The 21,869-nt window shown below is 50.5% G+C and overlaps 1 protein-coding gene across 3 annotated transcripts in view; it reads right to left on the bottom strand.

Moving 5' to 3' along the window:
* btbd9 (BTB (POZ) domain containing 9) overlaps window positions 1–21,450 on the bottom strand; it is a 65,810-nt gene extending 44,360 nt beyond the window's left edge. Inside the window, exons 1-6 of one of the 3 annotated variants that reach the window (XM_031901537.1) lie at window positions 21,343–21,450; window positions 18,395–18,677; window positions 15,681–16,044; window positions 14,277–14,541; window positions 13,965–14,184; window positions 12,634–12,753 (exon numbers count right to left, since the gene is read on the bottom strand). In XM_031901537.1, the coding sequence (XP_031757397.1) occupies window positions 12,634–12,753; window positions 13,965–14,184; window positions 14,277–14,541; window positions 15,681–16,044; window positions 18,395–18,582 (1,157 nt within the window). In that variant the 5' untranslated portion in view covers window positions 18,583–18,677; window positions 21,343–21,450. The remainder of the gene's footprint in view (window positions 1–12,633; window positions 12,754–13,964; window positions 14,185–14,276; window positions 14,542–15,680; window positions 16,045–18,394; window positions 18,678–21,342) is intronic. The other 2 variants (XM_031901536.1, NM_001127131.1) reach the window with 2 other exon arrangements.
* Window positions 21,451–21,869: the final 419 nt, after the last annotated feature.

Genomic DNA, 21,869 nt, shown 5'->3' with positions numbered 1-21,869 from the left:
CCAATGTTTCTATATATCTGTAACCTTGTTATGGGCTAAGGGGGCCCAGCCTGAAGGCCAGTTAGGTGGGGGATTTGGGGTGAGTGCTTATTTGTGCCCTGGGTACCCCTGGAACTATAGCGGGGTGACTGTTACCCCAATGTTTCTATATATCTGTAACCTTGTTATGGGCTAAGTGGGCCCAGGCTGAATGCCAGTTAGGGGGGATTTGGGGCGAGTGCTTATTATGATGGTTTATATAGTGCCGATATATTCCGTAGTGCTTTATAGAGATTATACATCATACACACACCAGCCCTGACCCAGTGGATCGGACACATTATCCCCACTAAAGACCAAATGGCTACAGTAGAGATCAGACGTGCAACTCTTCAGGGGGCTCAGGATGAGTAAGATGAAAGCCCCTATGGCAGCAGCAGTTCAGTTCTCACACAGAAGCTGAAGGGGAACAAATCACTCAGCTTTTGGTTTCCATATAATTTTATGGACGAGAGCAGCAGCCTCAGAGCCTGTGTGAGTACAAAGAGAGTCGGACAGCGCTCCGAGAGATACAAGAACCCCCCCTGGAACCCACTTGCTCTGTGCCACAAACAGAAGAGACCGCTCAGATCTGAGAGTGAAGACATCAAATGGAGCAGCTCCTCAAAAAAACAGAGCAACTGTCTCTTACACAGGACTTTATGAGAGCGCCCCCCCATCGAGAGATATCCATGTTGTTCTGGCCCGAGACTCCGCTTTCGGTCGGGAGCAGCAGTGCAGGAGGGAAAGACTCCGCTTTCAGTCGGGAGCAGCAGTGCAGGAGGGAGAAACTCTGCTTTCGGTCAGGAGCAGCAGTGCAGGAGGGAGAGACTCCGCTTTTGGTCAGGAGCAGCAGTGCAGGAGGGAGAGACTCCGCTTTTGGTCAGGAGCAGCAGTGCAGGAGGGAGAGACTCCGCTTTTGGTCAGGAGCAGCAGTGCAGGAGGGAGAGACTCCGCTTTTGGTCAGGAGCAGCAGTGCAGGAGGGAGAGACTCCGCTTTTGGTCAGGAGCAGCTGTGCAGGAGGGAGAGACTCCGCTTTTGGTCAGGAGCAGCAGTGCAGGAGGGAGAAACTCCGCTTTCAGTCGGGAGCAGCAGTGCAGGAGGGAGAGACTCCGCTTTCAGTTGGGCAGTAGGAGCAGCAGTGCAGGAGGGAGAGACTCCACTTTCGGTCGGGAGCAGCAGTGCAGGAGGGAGAGACTCCGCTTTCAGTTGGGCAGTAAGAGCAGCAGTGCAGGAGGGAGAGACTCCGCTTTCAGTCGGGAGCAGCAGTGCGGGAGGGAGAGACTCCGCTTTCAGTTGGGCAGTAAGAGCAGCAGTGCAGGAGGGAGAGACTCCGCTTTCAGTCGGGAGCAGCAGTGCGGGAGGGAGAGACTCCGCTTTCAGTCGGGAGCAGCAGTGCAGGAGGGAGAGACTCCGCTTTCAGTTGGGCAGTAGGAGCAGCAGTGCAGGAGGGAGAGACTCCGCTTTCAGTCGGGAGCAGCAGTGCGGGAGGGAGAGACTCCGCTTTCAGTTGGGCAGTAAGAGCAGCAGTGCAGGAGGGAGAGACTCCGCTTTCAGTCGGGAGCAGCAGTGCGGGAGGGAGAGACTCCGCTTTCAGTCGGGAGCAGCAGTGCGGGAGGGAGAGACTCCGCTTTCAGTTGGGCAGTAGGAGCAGCAGTGCAGGAGGGAGAGACTCCGCTTTCAGTCGGGAGCAGCAGTGCGGGAGGGAGAGACTCCGCTTTCAGTTGGGCAGTAAGAGCAGCAGTGCAGGAGGGAGAGACTCCGCTTTCAGTCGGGAGCAGCAGTGCGGGAGGGAGAGACTCCGCTTTCAGTTGGGCAGTAAGAGCAGCAGTGCAGGAGGGAGAGACTCCGCTTTCAGTCGGGAGCAGCAGTGCGGGAGAGAGAGACTCCGCTTTCAGTTGGGCAGTAAGAGCAGCAGTGCAGGAGGGAGAGACTCCGCTTTCAGTCGGGAGCAGCAGTGCGGGAGGGAGAGACTCCGCTTTCAGTTGGGCAGTAGGAGCAGCAGTGCAGGAGGGAGAGACTCCGCTTTCAGTTGGGCAGTAGGAGCAGCAGTGCAGGAGGGAGACTCCGCTTTCAGTCGGGAGCAGCAGTGCAGGAGGGAGAGACTCCGCTTTCGGTCGGGAGCAGCAGTGCGGGAGGGAGAGACTCCGCTTTCAGTTGGGCAGTAAGAGCAGCAGTGCAGGAGGGAGAGACTCCGCTTTCAGTCGGGAGCAGCAGTGCAGGAGGGAGAGACTCCGCTTTCAGTCGGGAGCAGCAGTGCAGGAGGGACAGGCACCCCTTTCAGTTGGGCAGTAAGAGCAGCAGTGCGGGAGGAAACAGACGTATTCCGATGGAAAGATGTTTAGAATTAGATTTTATTTAATTTGACAATTATTTTGGTTTTACATCCCCTTTAATTACCTGCTGATAAGCCTTTGCCACTTGCAGCCATTACACCAAGGTCTGTCAGAGTTGCACCCCCGGGGGGGGGCAGATAGTAATTAGGGAAGGTGAATAAGCAGAGAAGCTGAGGAAGAGGAAAGTCAGCAGATTAAGGAAGAGAATAATGAATAACGGCAGCCAATGAGAGCGCTCTGTACGAGAGCTACGGAATCGGCCAATATGGCTGCTAACGAGAGAATCTTATTGCTGAATTGCTAGTTCCCTGCAGGCTGCCGGCCCTTTCATTAATGAGGGAAAGTTGCAAAGTGCCGGAGGGAACTTCCACGGACAATTATTGTGCGGCCACAGGTAGAGAGGTCGGTAATCAAGTGCAGGGGGGGGGGGGCGCCGAGTAACCGGGGTAATTGGCATTACTGAACGTCAGGGCTGCCCGACCGGCCCAACCCGCAGTTATATGGTACTGTCCCCTGGCACCGCAGGAACCAACTCAACTGCAATAAAGGGGAACTAAAGCTCAACAAAATAAAATTATGTTATGTGGGGTTCCGTACCAGCCCAAGGCCCCACGGCCCATACGATATTATAAACTCACAATATACAGTGTATATAATAGAATACTAGGCTGGATAGTAATGAATGGGCTGCATAGAAACCAGTGCAGTCTTCATCAAAATAAATTCATAATCAGCCCTGTAGCATCAGCTTCTACGACAGATGTGACTTCACTTCCTGCTTAATGATTTCCCCGCCCCCTAAGCGCAGCTTCTCCCCAGCAGCCCAGAGCCCACTGAGCATGTGCAGTGCCGCTGACACACAACAGACGGCCTAACAAGACCCAAAACGGGGGGCTGCTGGGGGCAACTGTGAAGGCCTGGATCATTACTGTTATAGGGGGGCTGTACCTTTGCGCTGGTACAGTGAGTACATTACTGGTCACATGCTTTTTGGCTTTAGTTCTCCTTTAAGTCAACACAAATGATGAACCAATAACCACGATACAAAGGCTTTGGTTTGTTTCATCTGCTCAAAATGCCAAAAAATCTGAGATGGGAGAGGAAGAGCCCTGACCTCAAGCCAAGTGAAGCCCCAGAACTGTGAGTTGGGGGCAGTTATAGCAGCAAAGAGAGGGGCAACTTCATATTAATTCCCTTGGTTTGGGACTGAGATGATAGATAGATAGATAGATAGATAGATACATGATAAAAGGATAGATAGATAGATAGATAGATAGATACATGATAAAAGGATAGATAGATAAAGGATACAAGGATAGAGAAATAGATAAACAGATAGATAGATATCGCTCTTAATATTACCAACAAATATTTTCCAACTCTAATTGAACAATGAGAAACTCCCCCTCTCAGTAAATCGGACACACAATGCGCTAAACATCACGCATCAGGAAGAAACCTAATTACGGTTGGATATGATTGGACCGTTGGCCCTGAGGCATTAGTAATTCTTTGTAATTCCCATTAAAGACGTAAGTGGCAGCGATGGTTGGCGTTTGCGGTGGGCGAGTCAATCCAAAGACGCGCAATTCCTTCAAATCAAGCAAACGAGGGGGCAGTAATGGGAATTAAGATCCGGTGCCGGGCAAACTGTGCAAGTGCTCAGAGAAATCCAATAAATTATGAGGAATGTCGGTGGGTCCAGCGGTTAGGTACGTAACGAGTGGGAAAGTCAGGCCTGTGTCACTGTCGGGTACGTAACGAGTGGGAAAGTCAGGCCTGTGTCACTGTCAGGTACGTAACGAGTGGGAAATTCAGGCCTATGTCACTGTCAGGTACGTAACAAGTGGGAAAGTCAGGCCTGTGTCACTGTCAGGTACGTAACGAGTGGGAAAGTCAGGCCTGTGTCACTGTCAGGTACGTAACAAGTGGGAAAGTCAGGCCTGTGTCACTGTCAGGTACGTAACGAGTGGGAAAGTCAGGCCTGTGTCACTGTCAGGTACGTAACGAGTGGGAAAGTCAGGCCTGTGTCACTGTCGGGTACGTAACAAGTGGGAAAGTCAGGCCTGTGTCACTGTCGGGTACGTAACAAGTGGGAAAGTCAGGCCTGTGTCACTGTCGGGTACGTAACGAGTGGGAAATTTAGGCCTATGTCACTGTCATGTACGTTAACGAGTGGGAAAGTCAGGCCTGTGTCACTGTCGGGTACGTAACGAGTGGGAAAGTCAGGCCTGTGTCACTGTCGGGTACGAAATGAGTGGTACCGTGGGGTCTGTGTCACTGTCGGGTAGGTAACGAGCGGTACTGTCAGTCTCCCCCATCTCTATTCCCGCTCCTGATTCCACATTCCAGGAATTTGCTCCTTCCAGAGCCAAGTTTCTGGGGGTAAATGAGCTGGTTATTACCCCAAGGAGACAGGCCTAACAAACATAATAACAAGCTGTGCATTCTGGATTGGAACCAACAATCCCTTCTGTTTCAGACTGGTATGAGCTCAGCCCAATGTCTATGCCACAGAACCTAGCCGGTCCCTTACCTGGCACAGGGCACTATCAGCGCGGAATTAGGGGTTAATAATACCTTCAAGAGACAATAGATATTTCTATGCCTGACAGCAGGCAGAGGTTCTCACAAGGGTAGGGAAATGGGGCTCGGCCAGTGCTGCTATTGGTGCTAGGTATTTATTTCCGCCATTATTCTGCTTCCCTGTGCGGAGCAACAAGAGGGGCATCTTTACTATAAATGTTCTGGGGCAGGAGCGACGCAGCCCCTACTGGTATCATAGAGATAGAACTCATATTGTTATGGGATCTGCTTGGGTACCTGAGCCATCCTATAGCCCAGGGCACATAGTGGGTAAGTGGGTACATAGTGGGCCTTGTGTCTGACAGCAGGTCTGAGAATTAGAGGAAGGGTACAGAGAAAGGGAGCTGAATAAAGGCAGGAGGTTGTTAATGGGGGGGTAGGATCACTATATATAAATATATAAGGGGGGGCAGTAATGAAATAGAGAAAGTACAAGGAAGAGCAACTAATCTGATAAAGGGAATGGGCTCAGTTATGGGGAAAGGCTGGCCCAGTTGGGATTGGTTACACTGGGGGGGGGGGGGGGGCAGTTAAGGGGGGGTAGGATCACTATATATAAATATATAAGGGGGGGCAGTAATGAAATAGAGAAAGTACAAGGAAGAGCGACTAAGCTGATAAAGGGAATGGGCTCAGTTATGGGGAAAGGCTGGCCCAGTTGGGATTGGTTACACTGGGGAAGGGGCAGTTAAGGGGGGGGGGGGGTCACTATATATAAATATATAAGGGGGGGCAGTAATGAAATAGAGAAAGTACAGGGAAGAGCGACTAAGCTGATAAAGGGAATGGGCTCAGTTATGGGGAAAGGCTGGCCCAGTTGGGATTGGTTACACTGGGGGGGGGGGGGCAGTTAAGGGGGGGTAGGATCACTATATATAAATATATATAAGGTGGGGCAGTAATGAAATAGAGAAAGTACAGGGAAGAGCGACTAAGCTGATAAAGGGAATGGGCTCAGTTATGGGGAAAGGCTGGCCCAGTTGGGATTGGTTACACTGGGGGGGGGGGGGGGCAGTTAAGGGGGGGGTCACTATATATAAATATATAAGGGGGGGCAGTAATGAAATAGAGAAAGTACAGGGAAGAGCGACTAAACTGATAAAGGGAATGGGCTCAGTTATGGGGAAAGGCTGGCCCAGTTGGGATTGGTTACACTGGGGGGGGGGGGGGGGGGGGGGGCAGTTAAGGGGGGGTCACTATATATAAATATATAAGGGGGGGCAGTAATGAAATAGAGAAAGTACAGGGAAGAGCGACTAAGCTGATAAGGGGAATGGGCTCAGTTATGGGGAAAGGCTGGCCCAGTTGGGATTGGTTACACTGGGGAAGGGGCAGTTAAGGGGGGGTCACTATATATAAATATATAAGGGGGGCAGTAATGAAATAGAGAAAGTACAGGGAAGAGCGACTAAGCTGATAAAGGGAATGGGCTCAGTTATGGGGAAAGGCTGGCCCAGTTGGGATTGGTTACACTGGGGAAGGGGCAGTTAAGGGGGGGTCACTATATATAAATATATAAGGGGGGGCAGTAATGAAATAGAGAAAGTACAGGGAAGAGCGACTAAGCTGATAAAGGGAATGGGCTCAGTTATGGGGAAAGGCTGGCCCAGTTGGGATTGGTTACACTGGGGAAAGAGCAGTTAAGGGGGGGTCACTATATATAAATATATAAGGGGGGGGCAGTAATGAAATAGAGAAAGTACAGAGAAGAGCAACTAAATTAATAAAGGGAATGGGCTCAGTTATGGGGAAAGGCTGGCCCAGTTGGGATTGGTTACACTGGGGAAGGGGCAGTTAAGGGGGGGTCACTATATATAAATATATAAGGGGGGGGCAGTAATGAAATAGAGAAAGTACAGAGAAGAGCAACTAAATTAATAAAGGGAATGGGCTCAGTTATGGGGAAAGGCTGGCCCAGTTGGGATTGGTTACACTGGGGAAGGGGCAGTTAAGGGGGGGTCACTATATATAAATATATAAGGGGGGGCAGTAATGAAATAGAGAAAGTACAGGGAAGAGCGACTAAGCTGATAAAGGGAATGGGCTCAGTTATGGGGAAAGGCTGGCCCAGTTGGGATTGGTTACACTGGGGAAGGGGCAGTTAAGGGGGGGGGGTCACTATATATAAATATATAAGGGGGGGCAGTAATGAAATAGAGAAAGTACAGGGAAGAGCGACTAAGCTGATAAAGGGAATGGGCTCAGTTATGGGGAAAGGCTGGCCCAGTTGGGATTGGTTACACTGGGGAAGGGGCAGTTAAGGGGGGGGGGGTCACTATATATAAATATATAAGGGGGGGGGCAGTAATGAAATAGAGAAAGTACAGGGAAGAGCGACTAAGCTGATAAAGGGAATGGGCTCAGTTATGGGGAAAGGCTGGCCCAGTTGGGATTGGTTACACTGGGGAAGGGGCAGTTAAGGGGGGGTCACTATATATAAATATATAAGGGGGGGCAGTAATGAAATAGAGAAAGTACAGGGAAGAGCGACTAAACTGATAAAGGGAATGGGCTCAGTTATGGGGAAAGGCTGGCCCAGTTGGGATTGGTTACACTGGGGAAGGGGCAGTTAAGGGGGGGGTCACTATATATAAATATATAAGGGGGGGCAGTAATGAAATAGAGAAAGTACAGGGAAGAGCGACTAAGCTGATAAAGGGAATGGGCTCAGTTATGGGGAAAGGCTGGCCCAGTTGGGATTGGTTACACTGGGGGGGCAGTTAAGGGGGGGGTCACTATATATAAATATATAAGGGGGGGCAGTAATGAAATAGAGAAAGTACAGAGAAGAGCGTGGGGGGGGCTACTGACATCTCCTTGCCTTACTATACACACCGTACCCATAACCTTGGTATCATTCAGGGGTTTTTTGGGTGCGGTGCCCCTGGGGGAGAGAAGTGCCAGAGATAATATACAGGCAGAGGTATAACGAGCGGTGTATAAGGAGCGGTGTATAAGGAGCGGTGTATAACGAGCGGTGTATAACGAGCGGTGTATAACGAGCGGTGTATAAGGAGCGGTGTATAGTGGTGTATAAGGAGCGGTGTATAACGAGCGGTATATAGTGGTGTATAAGGAGCGGTGTATAACGAGCGGTGTATAGTGGTGTATAAGGAGCGGTGTATAACGAGCGGTGTATAGTGGTGTATAAGGAGCGGTGTATAAGGAGCGGTGTATAGTGGTGTATAAGGAGCGGTGTATAACGAGCGGTATATAAGGAGCGGTGTATAGTGGTGTATAAGGAGCGGTGTATAACGAGCGGTGTATAGTGGTGTATAAGGAGCGGTGTATAGTGGTGTATAAGGAGCGGTGTATAGTGGTGTATAAGGAGCGGTGTATAACGAGCGGTATATAAGGAGCGGTGTATAGTGGTGTATAAGGAGCGGTGTATAACGAGCGGTGTATAGTGGTGTATAAGGAGCGGTGTATAACGAGCGGTGTATAGTGGTGTATAACGAGCGGTGTATAGTGGTGTATAAGGAGCGGTGTATAGTGGTGTATAAGGAGCGGTGTATAACGAGCGGTATATAAGGAGCGGTGTATAGTGGTGTATAAGGAGCGGTGTATAACGAGTGGTGTATAGTGGTGTATAAGGAGCGGTGTATAACGAGCGGTGTATAGTGGTGTATAACGAGTGGTGTATAGTGGTGTATAAGGAGCGGTGTATAACGAGGCAAATGTTCTGGGGTTCTACGTGGCTGTTTAATCCCACCTTACGCTGACAGAACCAACGACCTGAATTCATAAGGAAACACAAGGTGAAAAGGAAAGAGCACTTTGTGGGGCACTTAATGAGCTCCCAGGGGCCACAGGCACCGAGTGCCCACGTCACACACCGGGGGGGGGGGGGGGGGAGCCGGGCAGGAATAAAAGGAGATGGAGCACTGATTGCACATTCCTGTGCCGCAAAAACACTGCTAATGCCCCCCCTGGGGTGGAATGAGGGGCTTTCTACCCTGAGAAGCAGAAGATTAACCCAGAGTTATGGGCCCCGTTTAATTCTGGTTCTGCTGAGATTTCTGTGCCAAGTGTTTGATCCCACAGACACCAGTGAGATAAGCACCTTCCCCTGTAACCAACATCCTCTATCCCCTTTATTCGCTTTGTTGTTACTCCCTGTACCATGATGGGCTTCAGCATGATGTCACAGGGGTTTATATTCCCTTTAATGTGACTAGATATAAATAATAGCTTCCTGTGTATTTAACCCATTTCTGCCCCCCTGGAGGCAATAAATATATATATAAATGGAATCCAGGTTGTGGGACTGGGAAATGAATGGCGCCCACCCGTACCCAACTACAACTCCCAGCAGCTCACTGTCAATGCCCGCTGTAATGCCCAGATGGCACGGGCACTTACCGGAATCTATTCCCGCCGAGATACAAAGGGAGAAAAGCGTTTATTTTGGCAGCAAATCCGAGATAGTGAAACACGGATTAAAGGGCAAGTGCCGAGGGCAAGTGTCAGGGACGGGCAAAAAAGTGATTGGCTTGGAAATGAGAGATCCCATTAGTGCGCTCCATCTGCAAGGCAAATCCAATCACTCAGAACATCTGCTCCCCTCCCTGGTACAGTGCCACTCCTGCCAACCCCGTGCCAACGCAGCACAGAGTCTGCCCAGCAATACAGTGTATATATATATATATATATATATATATATATATATATATATGGGGGGGTATAATGAACAGTAAGGCAGCACCCCCACAGTGAATAATAAATAGGGCAGGGCAGGTCCAGGGGGAGACTTATTTCTGAGCAAATTTCCATTCTCTGCACTGAATTATACAGAACATTTACATTCCCTCACAGTCGGCCAATCAGGGGCACCGCTCAGGGAAGCGCCACTCCTGGGGCAGTTGTGCTGTTAATAAGCCAACTGATTTAGGCAGGGGTATGTAACCTGCTGTGTTGTTGGTGGGGCCCCCCTGGCAGTTGGAAATATATTCCTATTGGCATTCTGTGTGCTCTGCCTACAACTAGTGTTTCTTTTTTAGGGGGGAAGAGAGAGAAAGAAGGGGTTAAAACAAAGAGAATGGGGAGGGGGGCTGCAGCCATCAGATGAGCAGAGCAACAGCGACACCAAGTGGATCCTTCTGTCCCTGCAGTCACTGATTCCTAGTGACAATTCAGTCACTCTGTCCCCCCCCCCCGCCAGCCGTGGGAGAAGGGGCACCACAATGCGCTCTATGCCGGGGGTACAAAATCAGCCCCCGAGTCATATCCAACTCTCCATATGTATGTGGGTAAGTATCAGTTTCTAGCCCAAACCTCACAAAGACGAAGAACAGAATGGTGTTCTAAAGAGCCAACGACTGGAGAACTATTAGCAGCTGAATGGAAATAATGAATCCACTGTACAATTAATACCATAAACCTGGAATAGAACTCTAGAAAACAAAATAACTAACTAAATAAGTGTTTCTGGTCACATCATCGTGTTCTGCGCATACACTTGTACATATACGGCGCCACCTAGTGGCACAATCACAGTATCAACATAGAACAGCAGCATCGTATAATATATTATCATATGGTCATTTCCCTATTATTATTATTAACATTTATTTATAAAGCGCCAACATACCCCGCAGCGCTGTACAATAAGTGGGTTTCATACATTGGACATACAGAGTAACATATAAAGCAATCAGTAACCGATACAGGAGGGGAAGGGAGCCCTGCCCAAAAGAGCTTACACTCTACAAGGAGTAACATATAAAGCAATCAGTAACTGATACAGGAGGTGAAGGGAGCCCTGCCCAAAAGAGCTTACACTCTACAAGGAGTAACATATAAAGCAATCAGTAACTGATACAGGAGGGGAAGGGAGCCCTGCCCAAAAGAGCTTACACTCTACAAGGAGTAACATATAAAGCAATCAGTAACTGATACAGGAGGTGAAGGGAGCCCTGCCCAAAAGAGCTTACACTCTACAAGGAGTAACATATAAAGCAATCAGTAACCGATACAAGAGGTGAAGGGAGCCCTGCCCAAAAGAGCTTACACTCTACAAGGAGTAACATATAAAGCAATCAGTAACTGATACAAGAGGTGAAGGGAGCCCTGCCCAAAAGAGCTTACACTCTACAAGGAGTAACATATAAAGCAATCAGTAACTGATACAGGAGGGGAAGGGAGCCCTGCCCAAAAGAGCTTACACTCTACAAGGAGTAACATATAAAGCAGGGGTAGGGAACCTATGGCTCGGGAGCCAGATGTGGCTCTTTTGATGGCTGCATCTGGCTCGCTGCCAAATCTTTAATAAAAAAATAATAGGGGCGTGGCCTGCGCTCGGCAGATAGAAGACTTGTTATATGCCTTAGAACACGCCTTCTATCTGCCAAGCGCAGGCCACGCCCTCCTCTGCATCACATCCACATCTAGCAACCTTGGCACCCACCCTACCTTGCCCCTGCACTCGGCAGATAGAAGACGTGTTATAAGCCTTAGAACCCGTCTTCTATCCACCGAGCGCAGGCCACGCCCTCCCCATCGCATCCGGCATCCTTGGGACCCACCCTACCTTGCCCCTGCGCTCGGTGGATAGAAGACGTGTTCTAAGCCCTAGAACACGTCTTCTATAAGCCGAGCGCAGGACACGCCCTCCTCTGCATCGTATCCGGCATCCGGCATCCTTGGGACCCACCCTACCTTGCCCTGCAGCATCCGTGGCCAAACATATTGTATGGCTCTCACGGAATTACATTTTAAAATATGTGGTGTTTATGGCTCTCTCAGCCAAAAAGGTTCCCGACCCCTGATATAAAGCAATCAATAACCAATACAAAAGGGGAAGAGAGCTCTGCCCAAAAGAGCTTACAATCTACGGAACCAAACTGTAAATTATATCCTAATAAACACTGCTTAATGATGTCGGAGTTTAGTGATGTCATTTCTGTCACATGACTCACTAAAACTTGTATATTATAATAAATGAAGTACCCCCTGTTGTAAAATATGAGGATATTAGTAGCCACAGAGGAGTTCCATGACCTGTATAAAAGCCCGAGGTCATCGAACTCCTCAGTAACTTCTAATATCCTCATACTTTACAACAGGGGGTACTTTATTCACTATATATCATATACACTTACATATAATCCTGCTTATTGAAGCCTGGGGGTGGCACAGGGTAGATATCCAAACCACAACATAAGGTGATAAAGATGATTTTATTGGTGCCACAAATCAGGCAACGTTTCGGGCTCTACCAGCCCTTTGCCAAGCCTCGTGGCACCTAGTAGCCCCCCTCAATTGCCCCCCCACACCACGTGTTACTGCCAGCATTGTACTGATCTATATCTGTAGGAGGAAGCACAATTTCAATAAGAGTCAATAGGGGGCAGTATAATGAGTAACACACTAAGATTCACTCGTTGGGGGTGATATTCCCACCCTGGGGTGTGCGGCTCTGCAGGTAGGTACCTATGTGCCATTAGTTTTTTCTCATTGTATTTCGGATTTTATTCCATGTTCAGCTGAATTGTTAGCTTTCCCTTTAATGGAATCTCAGTCCTAAATGTTTGTTTCCTACTAGTTGGGCTATCTTCCCTTTAAACAGTGATACAGAAGCTTTGTGATTAGCCGATTTAGGGCCTTTTATTATATAAACAGTCAGTCAGTGTCCCACTGGGCCCCCTATGACAGTCCCACCCAGCAGAACCAGCCCAAAAGAACCTTCCTTACCTGCAGACTCGCGCTGGGAAATAAAGCTTCTGCCACGACCTGCACAGAACCTGCGAGTGATCAATGACTCTGATCCAGTCCAGTTCGTCCATTGATACCTCAATGTAATACGAGTAGGATCTGTAGGCGGGAAGCACAGTGAGTGACCTGCATGTCTGGCCCACATTGTAAGCAGCAGTCCTGTCCTGCTTTATGGCTGAGATTCTAGCTATCTGTATAACAGAGCATTCTGTCACAGTGGCACAGATCCTATCTGATCCCCCCATTGTAAGCAGCAGTCCTGCCCTGCTTTATGGCTGAGATTCTAGCTATCTGTATAACAGAGCATTCTGTCACAGTGGCACAGATCCTATCCCCCCCCATTGTAAGCAGCAGTCCTGCCCTGCTTTATGGCTGAGATTCTAGCTATCTGTATAACAGAGCATTCTGTCACAGTGGCACAGATCCTATCTGATCCCCCCATTGTAAGCAGCAGTCCTGCCCTGCTTTATGGCTGAGATTCTAGCTATCTGTATAACAGAGCATTCTGTCACAGTGGCACAGATCCTATCTGATCCCCCCCCATTGTAAGCAGCAGCCCTGCCCTGCTTTATGGCTGAGATTCTAGCTATCTGTATAACAGAGCATTCTGTCACAGTGGCACAGATCCTATCTGATCCCCCCATTGTAAGCAGCAGTCCTGCCCTGCTTTATGGCTGAGATTCTAGCTATCTGTATAACAGAGCATTCTGTCACAGTGGCACAGATCCTATCTAATCCCCCCATTGTAAGCAGCAGTCCTGCCCTGCTTTATGGCTGAGATTCTAGCTATCTGTATAACAGAGCATTCTGTCACAGTGGCACAGATCCTATCTGATCCCCCCCCATTGTAAGCAGCAGTCCTGCCCTGCTTTATGGCTGAGATTCTAGCTATCTGTATAACAGAGCATTCTGTCACAGTGGCACAGATCCTATCTGATCCCCCCATTGTAAGCAGCAGTCCTGCCCTGCTTTATGGCTGAGATTCTAGCTATCTGTATAACTGTATTCTGTCACAGTGGCACAGATCCTATCTGATCCCCCATTGTAAGCAGCAGTCCTGCCCTGCTTTATGGCTGAGATTCTAGCTATCTGTATAACAGAGCATTCTGTCACAGTGGCACAGATCCCATCTGATCCCCCCATTGTAAGCAGCAGTCCTGCCCTGCTTTATGGCTGAGATTCTAGCTATCTGTATAACAGAGCATTCTGTCACAGTGGCACAGATCCTATCTGATCCCCACTGGGATCACATTGGGAACCCTACATATAAATACTGATGTTTCCATTTGTATTAGGAAGTGGGCACATACCGGCTATCGCGGTCCCAGAGCAGGAGGCGAATGTGATTAATGATGGAGGGCTGCCCCAGTTTAACTTGGATCCCAGAGCGACAGTCGTCCTCTATTGGGTGCCGGGAAAAGCCATGATCTAGGTCGTAGTTCTGCGTGTCGCCATCTAGAAGCGCTGCTCTGAGCTCTCCCTTAACCACCTGCGCTCCGTACTTCATGGTGGCGAGATTTTCCTCAGGAACTGTCGGGGAAGGGTTAAACATAAATACATCAATATTAATACGGTACGGAGTCCTTTATAAGCTATTGGCTGTTACTAATGTTAGTACTTACTCAGCATCCCCCGGTAATTCAGATCCATGTCCCTGCTTTCCGAGCGCACTTTTATGGCATCCAAGATGGCGTCTGGGGAGAGCAGCCCGGAGGGCCGGACTACATTGAGCAGCTCTGTCAGACTCATCAGGGGCAAGCGCACCGCCGCCATGATCTCGCTGTGGATCTCCTTTAAGTTGTGCCTACACCAGCGCATCAAGGCCTGGAAGATGTCCTTCTCTGGTGCAGCAAAGGAGTCTCGCTGTACGATGTCCAAGAGCGCCCCCTACAGGGAAGGAAAGAAGAGATCAGTATCCACATTCTACTCCCTCATTCCCAGCCTATCATGTGACTTGCGTCTATATCCTATCAACTACAGCGTAGTATAGAAGTGATATAATCTGAAATGCCCCCAGGATGCACCCCGGATTCCCCGGCGCTTTGGGCTGTGATCATGGCCGCCATCAGGGGGGACAGTCGTCCCGGGCCTGGGTGATCTTTACTTTTAAAGGGGGACCGGCCGTGGTACAGATTTTAAACTAGCTTGGGCCCCCTTTAATCTATTATGGGCCCTGTCTCAGTAGTAAAATACGACTGGTCGCGCCCCGTGTGTATGTGTGACGTCATTACGCACACGGCGCAACCTTATAGAAGGTCACTTGTGGGGAGACACAAGGGAGAAGGCGTCGTTCCGGAAGTATCGCCGGGGGGAGCCGAAGAAGACCCTGGAGGAGAAAGAAGTTTCTCTCGGTATGTTCCACTGAACTCCACTGTCTATGGGGGCACGATCTGATGGGGGCACTGGCCAGCATTGAGATGGGGGCCCTGTGCATGGGGGCAATTGGAGCACTGTCTGATGGGGGCACTGGCCAGCATTGAGATAGGGGGGCCCTTGCATGGGGGCAACTGGGGACCCTGTGTATGGGGTTAATTGGGGCACTGTCTGATGGGGGCACTGGCCAGCATAGAGTTAGGGGGGCCCTGTGCATGGGGGCAATAGGGGCACTGGCCAGCATAGAATCAGGGGGCCCTGTGTATGGGGGAAATAGGGGCACTCTCTGATGGGGGCACTGGCCAACATAGAGTTAGGGGGCCCTGTGTATGGGGGAAATTGGGGGACCTGCGTATGGGGGTAATTGGGGCACTGTCTTATGTGTCCTTTGTACTGATGGGAGGAGCCTGTGGGAGGGGGGCCCAGAAAATGTTGTTGTGAGGGGCCCCGTGATTTCTGATGGCGGCTCTGGCTGTGATTTTCTAGCTACTTCATGTCACCCCCCCACCTTGCAATCCAATTATTAGCCCAGGGGCCAATCAGTAAGGAGTTTATTAAACACAACTAGTAGTTAAGTGTCTCTATCCCCCCAGCCTGTAAGAGACAGCCTTCATTATCAATGGGACAACAGAAGTGCAAAAAGTGACAGTTACCCGGGAGAGCGCCAGGAAGCCATCGCTGGAAAGTACTTCCTGTGCGTTTCTGTCCATGAAGAGACAGCAGGTACCAGTGAGTTTGCACAGAGAGTACAGACTGGCCACGTCGTAGATCATGCACACGTTCTGGATCTTGAGGATGGTGCACAGGTACTCGGACGTGGAGTCTTCCAGCTCTGGGAAGCCGTACTTATGGGCCAGGCTAAGGAAGTCGAGCAGCACCTCTTCCCTCTCGTCTCGCAGGGTGGCGCGCCCGGTGTAGATGTACTTTATCAGCATGGAGAAGGCCTCAGGCGTAGTGTCTTCCAAGCTTATTTCTGCCTCAGGCTGGGATTCCCTCATGCCCCCGTACAGCAGAGCTCTGCGACAGGAAAGAGACGGCCAATGAGAGACGTGAGACATAATGCGACTGCTCTCAGGGAAGAGACATATCTGATATTTAATGGGCTCATCTTTAAATTTAGTTTAGTAAAATGCAGAGGAGTTTCCTATTTGTACTCCAGTCGCTAGGGTGTAGCCGCATAGCAACCACAAATTTCAAAAACCAAATCTGACGGCAATAATAATAATAAAGGATATAAAATGTGCTGGAATGTCCCTGCCTATACTTTATAGATACATTATACTAAAGGTATGCGCTGACCCACAGTCAAACCAGTCAGCAGATCGTTTCCCTTCCAGCCAAACCAGTCATGTCAGGGTGACACCCAGCTACTCTGGGACTACATAAAGCTAGAGAGGCTGTAATGTGACTATGATAGGAATGAAAGGAATCCTGCCTTGCTTTATTGCACTGACTCTAGTTATAGTCCCACAACACCCGTGCCAATACAAATTATCCTCGGTCTCGTTGGCTGTTTGAAAGCATCAGCCTGTGGTTTGGTCTGATGGGAAAATCCACAAAATCAACCTCCTATAATGTGCAGCGCCCTAACGTTTCACTACAGACTAGGGATCCCCTGTATATCATTGGGCACCATATAGCAAACAGTATGTCTGCACCCTTTGTAATTACTGGAAATATCTACGTAAGCCAATATATTATATATATACATATATATATATAATTCCTGACATAGGTGCTACTAATAATGACAAATGACATTCCAGACAAATCCATGCTTCCTGCATTTTGGAACTGTTTGGGGGCTGTTTCCTGTTTCGGCACAGTAATGCCCCAAGGCACAGTGCCAGGTCCGTACAGAATGGGTTGCTGAGATGGGAAGAACCAAACTGCACAGAGCCCTGACCCCAACCCAACTGAACCCCTGTGAGTTGGACCCCCCCACTGTGAGCCTGATCCCCAACATCACTGCCCAACCTCACTAATGCCCTTGTGGCTGAATGGGAGCAACTCCCAGCAACACTGTTCCACCATCTAGTGGGAACCTTCCCAGAAGGGTAGGGGCAGTTATAGCAGCAAGGGTAGGGGCAGTTATAGCAGCAAGGGGAGGGGCAACCCAACTGACCCCTGTGGGATGGAACCCCGACTGTGAGCCTGATCCCCAACATCACTGCCCAACCTCACTAATGCCCTTGTGGCTGAATGGGAGCAACTCCCAGCAACACTGTTCCACCATCTAGTGGGAACCTTCCCAGAAGGGTAGGGGCAGTTATAGCAGCAAAGGGAGGGGGGACCCAACTGAACCCCTGTGGGATGGAACCCCGACTGTGAGCCTGATCCCCCACATCACTGCCCAACCTCACTAATGCTCTTGTGGCTGAATAGGAGCAACTCCCAGCAACCTTTAGTGGGGACCTTCCCAGAAGGTTAGGGGCAGTTATAGCAGCAAAGGGAGGGGCAACCCAACTGAACCTCTGTGGGATGGAACCCCGACTGTGAGCCTGATCCCCAACATCACTGCCCAACCTCCCTAATGCTCGTGGCTGAATGGGAGCAACTCCCAGCAACACTGTTCCAACATCTAGTGGGAACCTTCCCAGAAGGGCAGGGGCAGTTATAGCAGCAAAGGGAGGGGGGACCCAACTGACCCCCTGTGGGATGGAACCCCGACTGTGAGCCTGATCCCCAACATCAGTGCCCAACCTCACTAATGCTCTTGTGGCTGAATGGGAGCAACTCCCAGCAACACTGTTCCACCATCTAGTGGGAACCTTCCCAGAAAGCAGGGGCAATTATAGCAGCAAAGGGAGGGGCAACTTCTTATTAACCCCCTTGGTTTGGGTTTGAGATGTTGGGGGGGACAGACAGGGGTTCCCATACTTTTGCCCGTAAATCTCCCTGAGAAGCTTGGAACTAAAGGTGGCCCATACACTGTAAGATTTGCTTGTTTAGTGAGGTTGCCAAACAATTGGATCTTCTCCCAATATGGCCACCTAAGGTGGGTGATATGGGGTTAATTCGACTGTTTCGCCCTATGGCCAAATGTTGAAATTAAACCGGCGGGCATAGGGCCGCTGGACTGAGGGCCGCATTAACAGGTCAATGCGGTCCCTGTTCTGATGGAAAATCAAACCTGCCCAATATAGATCTGCCCAATTTTAGGCCAGGTGTCGATCGGGTAGGCCCATTGAGGGTGCCCATACACAGGCAGATAAGCGGCCAAAATGATCTAAAGGATCCGGCAGCTAAAATCTGCCCGTGTATGGGCACCTTAACTACCCAGGCCGCAGCTCAGCGGATGGATTAGGCACATAATTCCCCCCCACATGGGGGAGGCAGGAATAAAAGTCCAAATAAGATCCAGTACCTGAAATACTGGCACCTCGCAGCCAGAATCACCCGGTGCGCAGGAAACCGCTTCTTCTCTACCACAAATGTGACATCGCTGTACTCCTCGCCGTTGATCAGCGCTCCCACGTTCTCCGATAAAATGTGCACGTGGTCAATCTCCCCGATGGAGGAGGAGGAGGGGTGCAAAGGGTGGCTGTTACTCATCTCTCTGCGCAGGATTCAGCTGGCACAGAACAACAGCGCGGTTAGTACCGGCACAGATGGCACTGCATGGGTACAGCCAGCATGGCAACCTGGCGCTGATGGGAGACAGAAGGGGAAGGATTAAAGGGTAAGATGAGCGTCATTACATTCCTCTAACAGGCAGAGATAAAAAAGGGTGTAAGCTCACTGGGGCAGGGACTGATGGGAATGTGATAGGGACCTTAGATTGTAAGCTCACTGGGGCAGGGACTGATGGGAATGGGATAGGGACCTTAGATTGTAAGCTCACTGGGGCAGGGGCTGATGGGAATGTGATAGGGACCTTAGATTGTAAGCTCACTGGGGCAGGGGCTGATGGGAATGGGATAGGGACCTTAGATTGTAAGCTCACTGGGGCAGGGACTGATGGGAATGTGATAGGGACCTTAGATTGTAAGCTCACTGGGGCAGGGACTGATGGGAATGGGATAGGGACCTTAGATTGTAAACTCACTGGGGCAGGGACTGATGGGAATGGGATAGGGACCTTAGATTGTAAGCTCACTGGGGCAGGGGCTGATGGGAATGTGATAGGGACCTTAGATTGTAAGCTCACTGGGGCAGGGGCTGATGGGAATGGGATAGGGACCTTAGATTGTAAGCTCACTGGGGCAGGGGCTGATGGGAATGGGATAGGGACCTTAGATTGTAAGCTCACTGGGGCAGAGACTGATGGGAATGGGATAGGGACCTTAGATTGTAAGCTCACTGGGGCAGGGGCTGATGGGAATGGGATAGGGACCTTAGATTGTAAGCTCACTGGGGCAGGGACTGATGGGAATGGGATAGGGACCTTAGATTGTAAGCTCACTGGGGCAGGGACTGATGGGAATGGGATAGGGGCCTTAGATTGTAAGCTCACTGGGGCAGGGGCTGATGGGAATGGGATAGGGACCTTAGATTGTAAGCTCACTGGGGCAGGGACTGATGGGAATGGGATAGGGACCTTAGATTGTAAGCTCACTGGGGCAGGGACTGATGGGAATGGGATAGGGACCTTAGATTGTAAGCTCACTGGGGCAGGGGCTGATGGGAATGTGATAGGGACCTTAGATTGTAAGCTCACTGGGGCAGGGACTGATGGGAATGGGATAGGGACCTTAGAGTGTAAGCTCACTGGGGCAGGGACTGATGGGAATGGGATAGGGACCTTAGATTGTAAGCTTACTGGGGCAGGGACTGATGGGAATGGGATAGGGACCTTAGAGTGTAAGCTCACTGGGGCAGGGACTGATGGGAATGGGATAGGGACCTTAGATTGTAAGCTCACTGGGGCAGGGACTGATGGGAATGGGATAGGGACCTTAGATTGTAAGCTCACTGGGGCAGGGGCTGATGGGAATGGGATAGGGACCTTAGATTGTAAGCTCACTGGGGCAGGGACTGATGGGAATGGGATAGGGGCCTTAGATTGTAAGCTCACTGGGGCAGGGGCTGATGGGAATGTGATAGGGACCTTAGATTGTAAGCTTACTGGGGCAGGGACTGATGGGAATGGGATAGGGACCTTAGATTGTAAGCTCACTGGGGCAGGGGCTGATGGGAATGTTATAGGGACCTTAGATTGTAAGGAGGAAAGGAGATCTCACCATCAGCATAGGAAGGGGCTCTTTAATGTAAGGGCAGTCAGGTTATGGGATTCCCTACCAAGAGAGGGGGAATGAGTGATTCATTGGGGGTGGGGAGGAAAGGGGATCTCACCATCAGCATAGGAAGGGGTTCCTTACTGTAAGGGCAGTCAGGTTATGGGGTTCCCTACCCAGAGAGGGGGAATGAGTGATACATTGGGGGTGGGGGGAAAGGAGATCTCACCATCAGCATAGGAAGGGGTTCCTTACTGTAAGGGCAGTCAGGTTATGGGATTCCCTACCCAGAGAGGGGGAATGAGTGATTCATTGGGGGTGGGGAGGAAAGGGGATCTCACCATCAGCATAGGAAGGGGTTCCTTACTGTAAGGGCAGTCAGGTTATGGGATTCCCTACCCAGAGAGGGGGAATGAGTGATTCATTGGGGGTGGGGAGGGAAGGGGATCTCACCATCAGCATAGGAAGGGGTTCCTTACTGTAAGGGCAGTCAGGTTATGGGGTTCCCTACCCAGAGAGGGGGAATGAGTGATTCATTGGGGGTGGGGAGGAAAGGGGATCTCACCATCAGCATAGGAAGGGGTTCCTTACTGTAAGGGCAGTCAGGGGAGACACAATGGTGGGGTGGGACAGACACAGAGGGAATAAGGGCTCAGTGTAGGAGGGGACAGGCAGGACACACAGTAACTGGTGAATACCGCACTGCTGGTTCTGACTCCTGACACAATACAAGGGAATGAGCTGCTTGGGCTCAGGAGTCAGACCCAGGGGGCAGATACACTCACACAGGAGGAGGAGCAATACCGTTATAGTTACCCTACATGTGACACGGAGGGGGGTTGGTGCCCAAATACCCCTGCCACACCCCCCGGCTGCCAGTCACACAGCTCTCCGTACTGCCCCCTTGCGGGTATAGGTTGGGGGAGGGATAGGCTCAAATACCCCGGGGGGGGGATTCTGTGACAAAAGAAGCAGCAGCAGCGAATCTGTGTGGGGAAGCCGCAGGAACCATAGCAACCATCCCGCCTCCCGAAACCATCAGCTCGGTGCCAGCAGGGCGGCCGGGTAACCCGAGTAAGCGCCGCCCCACAGCCCCGCTTTCCCCTCACACAGCCCGCCGTCCCGGATAGCGCCTTACCCCTCCCGCGGAGCTGTCACTGCAGCCTCCCAGCCTCCCGTCTGACAGAAATCTCACCGCCTCCAAGTCTCATCACGCGAGATTTCGGCGTCACGACGTCACGTCCGGCGCAGTGACGCATCACGTAGCCGCCTTGTGGGAGTGACGAGCGCAGTGGGTGGAGCTTGTTGTTACACATGCGGAAGCGGCTGAGTGGCGGGAAAGCTGCTGGGGATTGAGTTTTGTGTCGTGCTGGTACCTCAAACTTCTGTGAGAGAAATAAAGGGAATGAGGCCTCCAAATCCGTCTGGGAATCATTTCTATTTTCTGCTCCAGGGAGCGCAGGAAAGGCTTATTCCTCATTGCGACCCGTAGCTGCCGGCCGGTACTTTTTATCACTCCAACTTGCAGCGCAGCAGTAAAGTGTGACTGAGTCTGAGCTTTCAGCCAGCGCTACACATTAGAACTGCTTTCAGCTAACCTATTGTTTCTCCTACTCCCATGTAACTGGAGGAGTCCCAAGCCAGACTTCGATTTCTTACTATTGA

This window comes from Xenopus tropicalis, chromosome 5 (genome assembly GCF_000004195.4).
Source record: "Xenopus tropicalis strain Nigerian chromosome 5, UCB_Xtro_10.0, whole genome shotgun sequence".
NCBI lineage: Eukaryota > Metazoa > Chordata > Amphibia > Anura > Pipidae > Xenopus > Xenopus tropicalis.
This window is presented reverse-complemented; position numbering and strand designations above follow the sequence as displayed.